General features: G+C 55.4%; 1 protein-coding gene across 1 annotated transcript in view; it reads right to left on the bottom strand.

The window, feature by feature from the left end:
* The window catches only part of LOC112840426 (uncharacterized), a 34,024-nt gene extending 17,609 nt beyond the window's left edge, over positions 1 to 16,415 (bottom strand). The window contains exons 1-24 of the mRNA XM_073904056.1: positions 16,374 to 16,415; positions 16,211 to 16,301; positions 15,772 to 15,887; positions 14,957 to 15,211; positions 13,656 to 13,788; positions 13,380 to 13,551; positions 13,104 to 13,266; positions 12,252 to 12,470; positions 11,245 to 11,419; positions 10,287 to 10,408; positions 9,688 to 9,813; positions 9,169 to 9,404; positions 8,884 to 9,005; positions 7,977 to 8,198; positions 7,388 to 7,723; positions 6,706 to 7,086; positions 5,459 to 5,629; positions 4,889 to 5,046; positions 3,464 to 3,604; positions 3,043 to 3,160; positions 2,611 to 2,795; positions 2,297 to 2,422; positions 1,980 to 2,172; positions 1,140 to 1,262 (exon numbers count right to left, since the gene is read on the bottom strand). Coding sequence (XP_073760157.1) covers positions 1,140 to 1,262; positions 1,980 to 2,172; positions 2,297 to 2,422; positions 2,611 to 2,795; positions 3,043 to 3,160; positions 3,464 to 3,604; positions 4,889 to 5,046; positions 5,459 to 5,629; positions 6,706 to 7,086; positions 7,388 to 7,723; positions 7,977 to 8,198; positions 8,884 to 9,005; positions 9,169 to 9,404; positions 9,688 to 9,813; positions 10,287 to 10,408; positions 11,245 to 11,419; positions 12,252 to 12,470; positions 13,104 to 13,266; positions 13,380 to 13,551; positions 13,656 to 13,788; positions 14,957 to 15,211; positions 15,772 to 15,887; positions 16,211 to 16,301; positions 16,374 to 16,415 — 4,126 coding nt within the window. The remainder of the gene's footprint in view (positions 1 to 1,139; positions 1,263 to 1,979; positions 2,173 to 2,296; positions 2,423 to 2,610; positions 2,796 to 3,042; positions 3,161 to 3,463; positions 3,605 to 4,888; positions 5,047 to 5,458; positions 5,630 to 6,705; positions 7,087 to 7,387; positions 7,724 to 7,976; positions 8,199 to 8,883; positions 9,006 to 9,168; positions 9,405 to 9,687; positions 9,814 to 10,286; positions 10,409 to 11,244; positions 11,420 to 12,251; positions 12,471 to 13,103; positions 13,267 to 13,379; positions 13,552 to 13,655; positions 13,789 to 14,956; positions 15,212 to 15,771; positions 15,888 to 16,210; positions 16,302 to 16,373) is intronic.
* Positions 16,416 to 16,775: the final 360 nt, after the last annotated feature.

The following is a 16,775-nucleotide window of genomic DNA, read 5'->3' as shown; positions in this document are numbered from 1 at the left end:
TGTGGGGCTCCATCCCAGGACTCTGGGATCATGACCTGAGCCAAAGGCAGACGCTTAACCCGCTGAGCCACCCAGGCATCCCCAAATTGCTTTCAATATTATAACGTCAATATCATTGTAAGACAATGGAGGTTGAAGTGGTGGTGAGAACCCACCTTTCTGCCTACACTCTTCTTAGTGTCCCCCAAAGGGAGGCCCAATTAATACTAAGATTAGTTAAGTTCTGGGGTCAGCAAAACTTTTTCTGTAAAGGGTCCAAAAGTAAGTATTTTAGGCTTTGCCAGCTGAGAGGCAAAACTGGGGTTCAAATTCAGTGTTCCCACCTTCATGGTAGAAGCGTGGTCTCACTCCCCCGCAGTGCCTTCCCTTGCTTCTCTGAAGCACAGTGATTTGTCCTCCTGGGAACTCACCACCACAATAACCTGCATCTCCCTTTAGGCACTGCCTTTCTGGTCCTGGATCATTTTTCACGTCGGTAAGCAGGTTAAGAGCACAGGCTGTGGGACTGAATTCCAGCTGAACTCCTTGTTAGCAACATGATTTTCCACTACTAACTTGACCTATTCAGATACTTCAGTTTCTCTACCTATAAAATGAGTAAAAGTACCTACTTTGCTGGGTTGTTGTAAAGATTAAATGAGCTAACGTATCCAAAGACTGAGAATAGCACATGACATATTACAAAGTACTCCATAAGAATGTTAGTCTTCTTTTCACTTTTCCCCCCGAATCATTTATAAATGTAAAACTCTTCTTAGCTTTCTGGGGCAAGGTCTTCCTATTCTTTGTCCACTCTGCCTGTCTCCTTGAATCTCGTCCTCTTCCATTAACTCCTTGTAACATGTGGCTGGCCCGTGTGGGGTAAAATCCCAAGATTTAGATTCAGTGTTCAGTGGGAAGGCACAGGGTCTTTAGGATTTCCCCTTTGAAATTGGCCAAGTTATTACAGTAAGACTTTGATTCCTATTTTTTATTCCTTACATGGAAAAGGCCCTTGGGAATCTTAGGTTGGGGGTGGGGAGGAAGGGATGATTGGCAGGTCAGGGTTCTGACATTCCTAGTCCCTGGGGGTCACACCATCAAATACCTTCAGCGGGCCATGATAGTTCCAAACAGGGGCTCCAGGGAAAGGAGGTTACCTAGTGGCTGATGCACCTGTCTTTGTAGTTCAGCTTCTTCCTTGCGGGCTTGGGACCAGACGCCTACTTTCTTCAGGGTAGAAAGGAGTGGTGAGGTGCACATGATGTCAGCTTTATCTGCATCTGAACAGAGGGGAAGAAGAGAGTTGTTGGAGTAAGGGCCCAGGACTGTGGCTAAAGTCAGAAAGAGCCAGGTGTAGCGTCAGATGGGACAGGTGGCCTGTAAGATGGCCCCCAGGATCCTCCGATGTGTATCCATGCCCTTGTGTTATCCCCTCCCCTTGAGTGTGGGTTGGATCTAGGAATTCATTTCTAATGAATAGCATATGGCACAAATAATGAGATCGGGATACAACAAGACTGTGGCTTCCATTTTTCTTGGCCCCTTCTCACTTGCTTGCTCTGAAGGAAGCTGGCTGCCATGTTGCAAGTTGTCCCATGAAGTCCACGTGGCAAGGAACTGATGTCTCTGGCCAACAACCACAGGACAGAACTTCAATTCCCCAGGCAAACCTTGAGGTGATTGCAGCCCTAGCCCAACACCCTGATGCAGCCCGTAGGAGACCCTGAGCCACAGGACCCCGCTAAGCTGCACCCAGAAACCTGACCCGCAGAAACTGTGAAATAATCAATGTTTGTTGTGTTAAGCCACAGAACTTTCCGGGAGTTTGTTACAGAGCAATAGAAAACAAATACACTGGGTTTCTCTATGTTCTTCCCGAAGAACCTACCGTGGCCACACTCTTATAGTGCCAGGAGCCCTGACTGTAGCATTAGAACTTAGCAGTCGTGATCAGCATTGACAACAGAAGGGAATGTTGGGCGAGTGACCAGCCTTACCTGTTCCTGGCCCCTGGTCCTCCCGGCCTGGGCCATGGCCTTGAGCTCCCACTAGCGCTGCAGTGAGGCTCTTCAGGAAGGGGATCAAGAGAGGGCAGGCAGCAGCCCGGGCCCTGAGAGAAGTGGGGATCATTCCATAGAATCTTTCTCCAGGGTAATTCTCCAAACATGCAGGGGAGCCTGAGGCAACAATCTAGGACAAAAGAACCAGAACTTGGTTCCATGCATGGCTCCCGCATGGCTGCTTTGGGAGCTTCTCTCCAAAGCCCCTACTAAATTGGACCTGCTGATCTCCGTGGCCTAGTCCAAGGCAGTACCTGGGTGTGCAAGAGGTGGAGGCGGCTCAGCTCCCGCTGGTACTGCAGGTGACCGAGGGCCCTATCCAGAAAGTTCAGTCTCTCCTTTACCACCTCCTGAAACTCATCAGAGAGATGCTCAACCACCTAGAGCACAGGAAGTGAAATGCCCAAATGAAAATGGAGCTTCTTTCCTCCTGTTCCCCTCCCAGCCCATCTGCTGCTCCTTGGGGCCCCTATTCCTGAATATCACGCTGCCCTGAAGAACCACATCTGATGACACAGGAGGATATGCTCATCCCGCATGGGTCCTCTTACCAGCCTCTGAGCCTCACCTTCCTGCGACGGTTCCAGATCTGGGGGCTCGGACTCCTAGGCTGCTGCAGCCACATCTCCTGCTCCTGGCCCCGCAGCCGGCCCACTGCCTGCCTGAGCTTTTCTGCTGTCTGTCCTAAACTCTGCAGGACTTCCTGCATGCCTAGCATCATCTGCACCTCCTGCTCCCACTCCTCTCTGTCTGCTGCAGGGGGCAGAGAAAAGAGCCACGTTAGAGCCGCCACCCCTGGCGAGAGGGAGAGGAAAAGGCACAGTGGTTTACTGGGGCCGGGGGAACCCGCCAGACCAGAGCCGGGGCCTGGCGGGGGGAGCCTGGCTGGTGAGCACATTCAGAGAGCAAGAGGGACTCCCCACGAGGCAGCTGTGGGAGGTGTCCCCACTCCCGGGAGATTTCTGCTCTGGGGATCTGGGCCCAGGGGATGCTGTCCCACCTTGAGAGAGCAGGCCCCGCTCTGGGCTGCTGTGTGCGCTCAGGGCTCTGGCTCTCCTCTCGGTCTCCTGCAGGTGGCAGGACTCCAGCGCGGCCCGGGCCTCCTCAGCGGCCCTCAGCTGCACAGGGCAGGAAGCACAAAGGAAGGGGCCTCAGAGAGGAAGGCCGGAGCTCTGGGCTGGGCCGCCTCATGGTGGTCCTTCCTCCTTCCCCCCTCCTTCCCTTCCTCCTCCACCCTGAGACACTTAGGGGGTGACCAGAGTCTAGGGCCTGGAGCCAGGGAATCCTGGGATTTGGTCTGCCTTGAGACGGGTTCCATTTTTGCGGTCAGCGAGGGGGGACAAAGGCTCCACACTTACAAGAGAAACCTGGGTAGTCTGGGTAAAGGGTGGGGATGGTGAGGTGGCACCTCTGGGCCTCACCTGCTGCCGAGCATCTTTGCTGGGAATGGAGAGCAGCTCGTGGCTCAGCTGCCCCAGGCGTTCTGCTAGACACATCTCTTCTTGCTCCTGGCCGTGCCAGTACTGCTCCCGGGCTCTCAGCTCCTTCTCCAGGGTGTCCAGCTGCAATGTCCAGCTTATCTGGTGCTCGTACACTTTTTCTCCTCACAGCCTGGGGTCTGGCTAAAGATCCCCAGGGCTTCTCCTCCAGACAGGGGCCTCCCTCACCCTTGGGTGTCCATGACTAAGCTCGGTAAGGCAGTTGACTTGGTTGTAGGTGGAAAAATAATAACCATGCACCTGCTTCAAGATCTCTGTCCCCTCCTCCCTCCTTCTAATGCCCGGTCTCTCTGGCGAGGCCAGGGCAGGTAGAAACTGTTCTCTTCCCTTCATCTCATCCCTTCCGACGTGAAACCGTGCGTCGGGGCTAGAATTAAAAGTGTCTTGGCTTCTGATGAGAATCTTTTACAACACATCCATCTTTGCTCCTGAAATGAACCAGGCTGAGAATGTATGGGAGGACCTACGTCATTTCCATTTTCGTGGAGACCTGCCAATGGCTGAATTATTGCAATAACCTCCTGACGGGGCTTCCTGCTCCAGGCTGGCCCTGCTCCCATCCATCCTCTGCATGGCTGCCAGAAGGAACTTTCTAGAATGCTGACTACATATTCACATACACACACATAAAAATGTCTGGAAGGAGATGTGCCAACCCATTAACAGTGGCTGCATTTAGTGGGAGACTAGGGGGAGAGGTTAGCAGTGTCTGGTGGGGGGGGCTGCTGATGGCAGATGGGGGAGAGCAATGGGGAGGAGGGACCTTGTGCTTCTTCATTTACATATGTTAAGACATATAGGATTATGAGTAATTTATTTTCTTTTTGTATTGTGCCAAATTTTCCAAATTTAAAAGTCTTAAAAATATTCATATCTGATCATATCACATGTGTACTTAGAATCCTTCAGTGGCTCCCCATGGCTTTCATGGTAAGCCACATTTCCGGGCCTCAGCCAGGCACCCGAGGCAGTTTGTGATTTGTTTCCTGCCTTCCTCGCCGGCCGCCTCTCACCCTCCCAGGACAGTCGTGGTGTCACGCTCGCCACCTTTGTGCTTGCTGGCCCCCGGGGCCTCTTTCTGACTGAGCCCAGGTGTTGCCTCTTTAGGGAAGCCCTCCTTGAGCTCTCCTGCATGTGATTTGGACATCCCTCCCCTGTGCTCCCTTAACACCCTTATAAACCACGATCATGGTTGGAACCCATGGCCGACCAGTTTCCTGAGGACAGGAGCCCCGTCTAGTTCTCCTGCATCTCAACACCTAACACAGTGCCTGGAACCTAGAGGGTACTTCATACACAGCTGCTGGATGAATGGGAAAAGAAATAGAATAAACAGCTCCTACGAACCAGACCAGGGTCTCTCACTCCCCGAGGCAGGGCCTCCAGCACTTGGACGATGGGCACCACCACTCCGGCAGAGGGGTCTGTCTGAGCACCAATGACAGGACCAGGTTCCCCGGTCAAGGGGTCTATGGCTTGAGCCCCAATCGAGATTGGGACAAGACCTGTGCCAAAGCAGGAGGGAAAGAAGGAAGAGGTGGTCATGGAAAGAGGTAAACGTGGTGGGAAGGGAGCCGAAGAAACCGAGAACCCTTGAGGGGTTCTGAGCTGGATTAGAGGGTTTCTTGGAGGCCACAGACCCTGAGGGTGAGGTTCTGAAGGGCTGGTTTTGGAAAGGACCCAATTTTCTCAGTGGAAGATGAATGACCTGTGGTCCTCGGGTTCTGGAATCTCTGAGCACTTTATTTTGGGTCTCAGCAGCCCTAGTGGAGGCGTCAGAATGACCCCATCCCATGGTTCATGAGTAAATGGAAGAGGGGGGGAGCCCTCCTGAGCTTTCCAGGGCTTTCTCACCCAGGGCTAAGTCACATTCCTGACCCCCCCTGGGGCTTTCACAGGCCCCCAGTTCCCTCCTACCTTTGCCATCAGCATCTTCCATTGAACCTGCCAGGGCTGTGGCGTCACCTGAATTCCCATCCGTCTCCATGCCCAGGATGGGCACCATGAGCCCTGAGCCCTCAGGGTCTGGGATCTCCATCCCGTACAAGACTGGAACCCACAGCTCCGTCCCAGGATAGCACATCATTCCTAACACAAGGGGAGTTGGCAGAGAGAACGGGGGTTAGGGTTATGTGCCAGGCTCAAAGGGCTAACCGCTGACCAGAGAAGCTTCCCTACAAAGACTGCATTTCCTCTGGGGCCTCACTTAACATTTTGAATTCAGGAGAAAGGTACTGAGTGGCATCAGGACTTTTGGGAGGCTGAGAACAATTTCCAGGTCACACCAAAAAGCTAAAGGAGAAGGGAACAAATTTAAGACCAGAAGTCTGGGCTTAAGAACTCCTTACAGATTAGGGGTGCTTGGGTGGCTCAGTCATTAAGCGTCCGCCTTCGGCTCAGGTCATGATCCCAGGGTCCTGGGATTGAGCCCTGCATCGGGCTCCCTGCTCTGCGGGAAGCCTGCTTCTCCCTCTCCCACTCCCCCTGCTTGTGTTCCCTTTCTCTGTCAAATAAATAAAATCTTTAAAAAAATTACATTTTATTTGGTCCTACAATGGAACCTAAAGTATGTATTATTTTTATCCCCATTTTAAAGATGTTAAAACAGAGGCAGAGTGAAGTCTGGTAACTTGCCCAAGGTCAAAGAGTTATTGAATGGTGGGGCAGGGCTTCAAACTTGAATCAGTTCTGACCTAAAACCCTGGTTCTTTTTTGTCACATCATGGGCAGAAGCTTCTAGAAAGAATGAGTGAGGTAAGCTCCAGGAAGATGCCCCTCCTACTTCCTTTCCTTGCCCATCCTTGTATTAGTGGAGGCAGAAGGGAGACAGAGGAACCTCAGACTCCCTGGTGTAAAATGGGTCTCATAACATGTTATGGTGTTGGGAGCCCTCTGAAATAACAAGAAAACATACACTTCACAAACATTAAGTGTAAGACCCAGCGGGATTGGCAAGAGATCAGAGGGCAGAGTTCAAGCTGACCATTCACGGGGTCGGGCATGAAGCCACCACACTCCTTCTCCCTTCCCTCGGTCCCGTGCATGCATGACCCGTGGGGCTGCAGCCCTATCCCCGAGCTTACGAGCTGCGGGCACTGAGGCACCGGGCCATTCTGGGCCTGGAATTTCAGGGCCCAAGAGCCTAGGTCTCGGTCAGTAGGTACCTATCTTCCCACCACTGGCCACGATGGCCTCTGCCGTCCCCAGCTGCCGCTCCAGTCTCCGAGCCTGCTGCAGGGCATGGTGCAGACTCAAGCCCAGTGCCTGTCTCATGTCCTTGATGGCAGCCTCCAGAAGCCCCTGTGTCCTTGACCCCGGCCTCTCCCGGTAGCTCTGGAGCACGGCAATCACTCGCCTCTGGGCCACCAGCACGTTGGCGTCCAGCAGGGCCTGTGATCCTCCCATGTGGGGCACTGTCTGGCCCTCTCGCCGAGAAGCTCCCTGCAGCCGGACTGTCTTCCTGCTCAGAGGCTCCTCAAAGCTGTCACCAGGCAGCATAAGGCTCCCCGAGGCATCTCGTAGCCCCCCCAGTGCAAGCACCTGACCTGGCAGTGGAACCCAGAGGGTGAGGTAGGAAGGGGACTGAACAGAGACACAGGGAGATGAGGCGTAAGGAGAACTAGGCCCTGCGGACCGAGTGAGCGATGGGGGTGGGGGACTGGAAGCCAGGACAGAGCACACAGGTGGGGTAAGAGCAGAGTGGGAATAAAGGGTAGAAAGGTGGGTGTGGGGTGGTTTGCAGCCTGGACCAGAGCATGGAGGGGGTGTAGGGGGCTGGGGGGCTGGGGAAGCCAGTTTGGGCAGAGAGGAGAGGGTGGGAGCACAGCACCGAGGTCTGCCGGACACCTGTGTTTTCATCCAACCCGACTCCCAGGATTGGCGAGATGCTTCCTGTGACTGTGTCTTCCATGGGGCCCCCCAGCTCTAGAGGGGCCAAAGTCTTGGTGAGAGGATTGCAGTATGTGCCCCCAAGAGTGAGCCACTGCCTGGTTTGAGGATGCAGAGTCACAGCCAGCACGGGCACCTCGATGCCAGTTGCGGGGTCTGTCATGAGCGCCCCCAGCTGTGACGTCCGACTTGGCTGCAGGACAGGCAGGTGGGGGGCGGGAGGGGAGCCCGTGGCAGGACAGGTTGGGTAGGGCACGTAGGGGAGGATGGCGGCTTCTGATGTTCGGACGCCACCTGGACAGGGAGACAGGGAAGTGTTAGTACTGTTGATACGCCAGCCTCCCTCCCTGGCCCCGCAGAGCCTTCTTGCACTGAGAGGCTCTCTCCAGCCTTCACCTTCTGCAGCAAGAATGTTCAAGTGAGGAGGGGGAGAAGGTGTTTACTGCTCAGCTCGTCATCATACCCCATGGTGCAAGGACAGAGCCCTGCTCCCTTCCTTGTGCTCCCGGGGAGCACCTTCCTTCCTCCTTCGTGGTCAGGGTCTCACCGGAACTGAAGTCAGTGGTGGGCACCAAGGTAGCTCCCTGCAGATCATACCCCAGGTTTCCAGCCTCAGGCAGCACCTTCCCAGTGTCAGGGTGGATGAAGTAGCCAGGGGGTATGGACCCCGCATGGCCACTGGCTGGAAGCATTGCACAGTTGGGGCCGGGGACCATCAACCCGGTGACAGAATTCACTCTGATGTCCTGGGCGTCCCCTTGAGGGCCTGCTGCGGCGGCAGGAAAGCAGACTGCTCAGCCCTGCGTGTGAGGCTGAGGGGGCAGGCTAGGGGCTCCCTTGGCTGGTGCCTGGAAGGAGTTGGGAAGTACCCCACCCCAACCCCAGTAGCAAGTGCCCCCTGAGAGCAGAGTGTCTTGTCTTTTCCTGAGTGCAGGCCAGGATGCCCCACTTGAGACATGACACTGGGATAGCATCATATTGCAGCCTGGCAGGGACTAGAAGGACTCTGGGAAACAGCGGTGACAGCCCAGGGGTCATCTGATGGGGCTGGGGACTCCCAGAACTGAGAATGCCCACAGGGAACCCAAGGGGACCCTCTCCCACTCTTCGTTTCCAGGCACGCCCAGCGTTCTCCCAATGTGGCCTTTTGCACTCATGCGTCAGGCTTTTGCTCCCAGGAAATGCTCCCTTATGTGTAAAGCCATTTTTCGTGGCAGTTTTGCTCCTTTCTACCCTGTTCCTCCCATTTAGGAGGCTCCCTCTTCGGCAACCCAGCTGTTTGCCTGCACACTGCACCGGAAATCCCTGCCAGCTTTGGGGGTTTCCACTTTGCTCTGCCCTTCTCCTCCCCTGCAGGGTGTCGTAGGGGAGGGGCCAAGTTTCTGCAGGGCCTGTCGCCCTAAACGCAGGGCCAGGTTTCCTGGGGGGCCCTGGCGCGGGGGAGCAGGACCCACCTGGCCGCAGCAGCTCGGCCCCAGTGCCGGTACCCAGGACGCCCCAGGCCTTCAGGCGGTGGCCCTCCTGCAGCACAGCCTGGGACAGGCGGCCCAGCGCAGCTTCCAGCTGGGGGACTTCCCTGCGGGGGGTGGGCGGCATGGGGGAGGCCCTATCAGGGGAGCGCGGTTAGGGATGGGGAAATGACGCTCCGCTGTGGCCAGCTCCGGAGCTGGCGAAGCCACGCGGGCTCCTCCCCTAAGGCCGAGCTCACCAAGCCCGACTCAGAGGCACCGGGTACACACCCTTCCGGGTTCGGCCCCGCCTGGGAGGACTTCGCGGGCCCGGAGGCCGCCTGGCGCTTCAGCAGCCGGCGAGCCGCCATCAGCGCGGAGCAGAAAGAGGCCCACTGCTCCCGCCTGGCACCCAGGTCTTGGCGGACGAGCCTCAGCTGGTGACTAAGGCTTGCTGCGTACTGGCCTGCCAGACGCCCTCTGCGCCCGGCCTCCTCCTCCGCGGCCCTGGCAGCAGCCTCAGCAGCCTGGGATCAGACACAGCCCGGCCTCCTTGCCCGGGGGCTGCAGACGCCAGGGCCAGCAGCTGCCCAGGGGCTAGCCCCGGGAGGGAGCTCCAGAACATTCTGGGCAGGCCCGGCAGCAGTGGCAAAGGGATGAGGAATCCTCAGGGATGGGGGGTGGGGGGGGGGCCCGGGGGCCTGGGAGATGGGACCGTGGGCGAGGGGCCACGGGGGGCGGGGCTCAGGGCGCTCCGGGGGTCGCCTTTAGGCACAGGGACCAGGTGGGAAGGGGTGAACACAGCCCGACCTGTTGCAGCTCCCTCGGGGGGTTCCCCAGAAGCTGGCCAGCAGAGGCTGGGATGCGGCGCTCAGCCCCCCACAGCTGCCGCAGAGAACGGACTTCACTCACGAGATTGAGGCAGAGGAGTTTGAGCTGCGGGAGAGGGCGGCGTTCACCTGTCACCGCGCCCCGCCAGCCTCGCGGCCGCTTTCCTCACTTTGATCACAGCGCCCTCTGCTGCCCGTCGGGGGAGGGACGCCGCAGCCCCACAGGCCCCCTGACCCAGACGCCGTACTTGGACTTCTAGTGTGTTCTTTTTTGCTCCCGACGCCTGTCACCTCCTGGCCTGAATTTATGCATTCCAGTTGGGCTACCGAGGACCAGGAATGGGGCTCTGAGAGACTCCAGCGGTGGTCTTAATAGATTATCACTGATCTGAAGCCCAAAGTTCTGAAAATCAGCCCTAAGTTTAATCTGAAATCTATTTCCCCTCCCGGATACTTTCCTTTTTCCTGATTCCTTATGGATAGATGGAGGATTTCTTTAGGTTCTATATCCTTTTAACCAGCTCCCTCTGCAATGAACCCGTTTTCAACCCTGCTCTCTTCTTCAGCTTCTCCACTTACCTCTTCCTTGGTCTGGCTGAGTTTCGTTGTCACCGACAGGGACTGCCTGAGCAGGATCGCAAAGAAGCGTTCTGGGTCAAACCACTCCAGGTCTACCTGCTCCTCGGCCTCCCAGCACCCACCTGTCAGGGGATGGGAAGCAGGATTCGCCTCCTGAAACGCAAAGTTAAGCCTCCCTGCCGATCTTCCCTGTATCTTCTTCCTGCCCATCCTCAATGGTCTACCCACAGTCTTGCTTGGACCAGCAGCATCAGCCCTGCTGAGGAGCTCGTGAGAAACACAGAATTCTAGGTTCTACCTCTGCCGCATTGCAGCAGAGGGTCCCCAGGTGATTCATAATCACATTTAAGGTGGAGTGTTGCTATCTGAGGAGCGTACTTTGAGTAGCAAGGGTAGAAGGTGAAGCACTTTAGTGTGACATAGGAGTGCCTTCTGTGATCCGCTCCTCCAGCTAGTGCTGGACATCTCCTAACTTGGGCACTTTGTACACAGCTATATTACTTTTCTTTTGAAAAGTTCTTCCTTAAAAAGCTTTTATTTATTTATTTATTTATTTATTTATTTATTTATTTGAGAGAGACAGCATGAGCAGGGGGAGAGGTAGATGGACAGGGAGAAGCAGACTTCCCACTGAGCAGGGAGCCCGATGCGGGGCTCAATCCCAGGACCCTGAGATCATGACCTGAGCTGAAGGCAGATGCTTAACCAACTGAGCCACCCGGGCACCCCTTGGGAAGTTTTTATTTAGATGTGTCTACCCCCATCTACACTGCGTTCTTCTAGAACCAGGCGGTGTCTGGCATAGAGTGGCCTTTAATAAATATTTACTGAGCAAATGAATAAATGAATGGGGGAGAATGGAACCATGAGTAACCTAGGAACATGAAAAAAGGAAGCAGGAGCTGGTCAGTTGGATTTGGGGAGAACTCTGGGATTCTAACCTGAGTCTGCCACTCACCATGCTCTCCCTTGACCCTGGGGGTATCAGAGTCTTGATGTGATGGACCTCTCCTCACTGATGTCACCCCAGTTCTTGGGAAAGTGTAGGCATCCAGGTTGTATCCTTGCTGATGCTTCCTGAAGGTGGGGCTGGGAGTGGCCTTCCGGGCCCAGGTCAGGCTGTGACACTGAATCTACATGATACATAATGCGGTGATGTGAAGGACAGGGGGAAGCATCTTCTTTGAAGCCTGGGAGGAGGGAGATCACTGCTCAGCTGTAGTTCGGGAGCACCTCATCTTCTCTCGTTTGGACTATTCCAACTGTCTCTTTGTGGCTTTCCCCCAATCCGTCTTGTCTTCTACCCTATTGCTAGAGTGAAAGTAAAAGTCTTACAGGGTTTCTCTCTCTTGCTTGAAAATTTTTTGTTTTGTTTTGCTCAAAGGTTTTAATGGATCCTCACTGCGTAGAGGACAAAGCAGGGCCCAGGAAACCATTGTGATTTCGTTTCTCGGCTCTGTGCTTGCACCCCCACGTTTGGTTACCTGAGCAGGTGATGCCTTCCCATGACTCTGTGCCCTCACACACAGTCCTCCCCTTCTCATCCCCTCCCTCCTTCCAAGCCCATTACCCTCCCAGCCCCCAGCTCTCCAACGCCCTTGTTAGTACAGGGACCACATGCCTCATGGCTCATATCTCAAGCCTCTTTCAGGGATCACCTCTTCACAAAAGTCTGTCCTGACCCACCAAGAAAGGGCAGTCAGCTCCTTCCTTGTGCAGCCAGACACCCTGGACAGGCTTTCACCAGAGTCCCCTAATGTTCCCTGACGTTCATTTGTTTCCTTGTCTATATTCCGCCCGCTGAACTTTGATCACTGGAGGCCTGAGGCTGTACCTTTGTCACTTTTGCGTCTGAGCGACTATTGGATCGCCTGCTGCAAACGGGCACTGGACAGCCCATTTACATGGACTTGGAGAGGCAGTCTTGCATAGGGGTTAAGATGTCACTTGTCCAGCTTTACTCACCAGAAGAAGCAGACAGAACCCCAGGAGCAGAACCATCTCCCCCAGGGCTTCTGGCCAGTCAGACCTCTTTGGGGGCCTGGGGATCTTGGCGATGCCAGTTTGGATGAGATGCCTGGGAGTCGTGGAGGCGAAGGGTCCTTCTCCGAAGCACTGGCCCCCTGGCGGGAGGGTGCGGATGTACTGGGTGGAAAGAAATCTGTTCAGCCTTTCTCCCACAGTCTGCCAGAGACTGGCAAGGGGACAGAGTGGGACACTGGGCCTGTCCGCACAAACCAAGCAGTTTAGATCTTTGTGCATACCTTGGGGGAGCAGAATCTGGGTTTTCCCTGGGAAACAAATTCACATCAAGTAACTGAGCAGCTGTATGCCTGTTCTGGGGCGAGGCCGGCACAGCCTCTTAGAAGCTGTGCAGACAGGTTGAGGAGCTAAATCTGTGTGTGACCAAGACACTGCGCCTGGATCAGTGGTGGCATCATAAGCAGGCCACGTGGATACAAGCCTGTGCGGATGAGCTTGGGATGTGTGCCTTTAGGATGAAAGAGGGAGTAGGGAAAGAGGGGGTAATGAAGTAGAGGGCTGTGAGAGATGCTTGGACACTGTGAGGTCCTTAGATACACATGCCATTTTCACCCTCACGATCTTCCCTTCCCTATACATCACATGTTGGAGGGAACCCTAGGAACCCCCAGAATTACCTGTTAGGGCTATGGGAGCCTGAAACTTTGATAGGGACCCCCTGAGTGTTTCCTTCCTTGGGGATCTGTCTGGGATGGTTATACAGGCAGTATTTTTGAAGGCAAGGGGGAAATGATGGGCTAGTGTGTTAAATGAGGCCAACCATCAGGGACAAACCATCTTCCGATGTTTGTTGCTGCTCAGACGAAAGACATACACCCCAGGCTGCTGGAACTGCTGCAGAAAGAGGTGGGGTTCTCGATCGTGCAGCTGGGACTCCTCGGGGAGGGCCCGGAAGCGCCCCCAGTCAAATCCCCGCAGTGTGTTATAGAAGTGGCCCCTGGGGACAGAGAGAGGAGGCGGTGGGTTGTCACCTGGGGGTACCTACAGGCACCGGGGCGTCTTTTCCCCAGCGCCTTGATGGTGGCAGGGCTATGTCCTCTGGACACTCACAGGTCATACTCCGGGTAATGCGCATGGGTCACCAGGAAGGCAAGCGTATCATTGATTTGGAGGCAGACTGTGGGGTTTCGGATGCCTGGCTCTGGGGGCAACAGATCCCCATGGCGCGTGGAGTTGGGGCTCATTGACCAAGAAGAGGTCAGATGTCCTTCGCTCGACTTTCCTGGGCAAGCAAGATACAGAACATGAGGAATAGCAGCCTTTAGACAGATTCTTGCTGGTGGAGGTGGGAGAGGAGAGGCAATAGGTATCAGCTGTGATGCTCACCTGCATCGTGGCCTGGGGGCCCGGGATCCCTGAAGAGCAGGCCAAGGGAGTGTAGCAGCTCATGACCTGGTCTGATCAGCCCCAGGAACCCAATCCCTGGAGCAAGACAGGGATCTCCCTCAACCTGCAGGGCCTAGGGGGAGAGTTTTCCCTAGCACATGGATACAAGAGAAGCTGTCCATTTCTGATTTGCACATGGCAGGATTCAACTTTCTAAAAATCGAGGGGTCCCTTCATGGGGAGCTGCCCATCACCATCTAGCTTCTGCCTGAAGGGGCCAGGCTCATGCCATGGAAAGGTCAAGGCTTGCCCGTGTGTGGTCCTGAGCCGTGGGCCCACCTGTGGCCTCCCTCTGTCCCGCTGTCTTACCATCCATCCTGACCACATACAGAGGGACAGGCTTTTGCCCTTGGTCTGAGTTGCAGGGATGGCCTACAGCACGTGGTGAGGAAGGCCTGTCCAGAAGATAGAATTCCTGGGAAAGAGGAGGTCCAGGGTCAGCTCTCCCCTTAAGACATGGTGAAAGTAACACATCTGCCCCGCTGGGAGGTGGAGAGAGCACAGGGCTTTCCTTGAGCCCTGAGTGTCCTGATAAGGATGCAGGGGGGTGGTGGTGCCAATAGTCTAAGAACTTCACAGAGAGGGGTAACCTGGAGTCGTAACTCAGGGTGCTATGCTTTGCTCACGTGGGAAGATTTCCAAGACAGTTTCCCACTCTTTAATGAGCAAATCACTTCTTCAAGGAGTTTTATAGGATGAAATTAAATCAACAGGGGGGCCTTTTCTCTGGTCCTAGAGGTTGTGCCCATGATGTGGGTCGGCGAGTAGGGGCCAGGACCTCGTGCACAGGCATGTCATGCATTCTCCTTCTTAGGAGGCAGAGGCCCTGGTGTAGGGAACCCCAGCCCAGCAAGGGGTTGAAGCTCAGACACTGTACCTGGCTCCCAGTGCCTTCAGTGACGGAAATCCGTGGGATGCCCTCAGAGCAGCTGAGCTGCAGGACATGTCTCTGTCCCTCGGGGCACAGGGCACCACACGTTCCACTTGAGTGTTGTTCCCAGCACAGACAGAGCCCCAGGCCTGGGTCATAGCCACGGACATCTCCTGGTGTGGCACACACCTGCACAAAGACTCAAACTTCTTAGGGACACCTCTCTGGGGGATGCTGCCCCCAACTCTCTCCAGCTTCAGAGTATAGAGCGCAGGTCTCCATGTTTCCAGAGAGGGCTAGAGTGTTGGGCCTGTGAGCTCTTGGGTGGAGGGCCAGGGTGCAAGGGGCGCACTATGGAGATGCCTCCTACCTCCTGGGCACAGTGGTCACTCCACTGATCCTTGGTCAAACACAGCCCCTCCTGGTTCCAGGTGGCCCCATCCTTGCAGCTCGCGTGTTCCCGCTGGACACAGCCCCTTGGCTCTCCAAAATCTTGGTAGCCTGGGAGGCAGGGGCACTGCCCATCACTGGGCTGTGGGTTGGGGAGGGAGGAAACGCAGTTGAAGAGTGGCTGGTTGATGAGCAACCTGGTTGTGAGAAACCACACCTTTGGCTGTGATCCTACCTGAGATGGGCCAGAAAAGAGAGGTGGGGGAGGGGAGGTCAAGGTTCAGCAGGGCTGGAGAGGAGTCAGATGAGAAGGGAAGGTAACTAGAAGATGCTGCTTAGGGTGCAGCCAGTGCTAGCATTTTAGTCAAAAAGACTCAGGAAATTTCAGGAAAGGAAGGATTCACATGCATATTTGTTGGCTTACAGGGAAATTCGAATTGGAAGGGTTTGGGCCGGGGTGTATTTTGGGAGTGGTTATGGTGGAGAACAACAGACTGCCCTTTCTTCTGAGTAGGGTTGCCAGATTTAGCAAGTAAAAATGTTAAGTTCGAATTTCAGATAAACAAGAAATATGTTTTCAGCATAAGTCTTGAGACACGCTTATGCTAAACAATGATCCGTAATTGATCTGAAATTCAGGTTTAACTGGACGCCCTGTATTTTATCTGGCAATCTTACCCCTGTGTCACTTGGAAACCTGAGCTAACCCTGGTCAGGTTACACCTGAACTGAACTTGACCAAAAACAGTCCTGGAAATGCAGCTTGTCCTTGGGTCCCACCGCCAGAGGACATACCTGGAACACTCTGCCGGGCCCCAGGCAGACACATGTGTCCTTGCCCTCCTCTGGCTGGGTGGCCTCCGAACCACAGGGAAAACAGGCATCCTGGCCAGGCCAGTGGTTGAAGAATCCTCGAGGGCAGAGGTGGCAGAGGGGGGTGTCGTGGGGACCCGCTCTGGTGAAGAATGTTCCGGGGGGACAGGCAGCAGGTGGTGAGCCAGGGCAGAGCCCACCTGTAGAATGACCGGCGCACAGCGATTAGGGCTGAGACTTAGCTTCTGGTACTCAGATGATTCCCCCCCGAGGCCGTAGGTGCACCCCAGACTATTCTCTCTCCCTGCTCAGGGTCTTCTGACCCCCCAGCCCAGGCGTTTCTCCCCTCGAGCTGTTCGTCTTGCCCACCCCTTCACTTTGTCCCCAACTCCTCCAGTGCACATTCAGCCCCAGGCCCTACCCTCTGGGCACCCTGGTCGGTGCGGCTCTTCTGCACAGGGCATCTGGTTCCCGCAGTCCTGAGGATTCTCCCTTCCCAGGCACACGGCACTCTGGAAGGCAGAGCAGAAGAGAGCTAGACAGGCCCATGTCCGTGGGATGCCTCTGAAGGGTAGAGCCCTCACCTCCCGGGCAGGGGCGACAGTGGCAAGGAGAGAGGCCCACATGCGGGCTGGAAGAGGGTGGACAAGACCTCTGGGGATGCAGATGGAGAGGCAAGAGCAGAAGGCAGAGACACGGTGACAGCAGCACCCGGAGAGACGAGAGGAGGGTGGGAGAGGCACAGAGAGATCTGGGCCCAGAGGTCTGCACGCAGAGAAATGCCAGGGAGAACAGCCTCCGCCGCTCACAGAAGCTCCAGGGAGCACGCACTGAATACTTCATGAAGATGACATCTGAGAGACGGATCCTCTGGGCGGCTTTGGCCCAGACAGGTCGGATAGGGCCACGCGCTGTTTCCTTCCTAGAGCAGCCGGTGGGGTGTGTGTGTGTGTGTGTGTGTGTGTGTGTGTGTGTGTGTGTGTGTG

The sequence above is a fragment of the Callorhinus ursinus genome, unplaced genomic scaffold (genome assembly GCF_003265705.2).
Source record: "Callorhinus ursinus isolate GAN/ISIS: 27379988/994484 unplaced genomic scaffold, GSC_fseal_2.0 scaffold19, whole genome shotgun sequence".
In the NCBI taxonomy this organism is placed as follows: Eukaryota; Metazoa; Chordata; class Mammalia; order Carnivora; family Otariidae; genus Callorhinus; species Callorhinus ursinus.
Note: the sequence above shows the minus strand (reverse complement) of the source record. Positions and strands in the feature narration are given on the sequence as shown.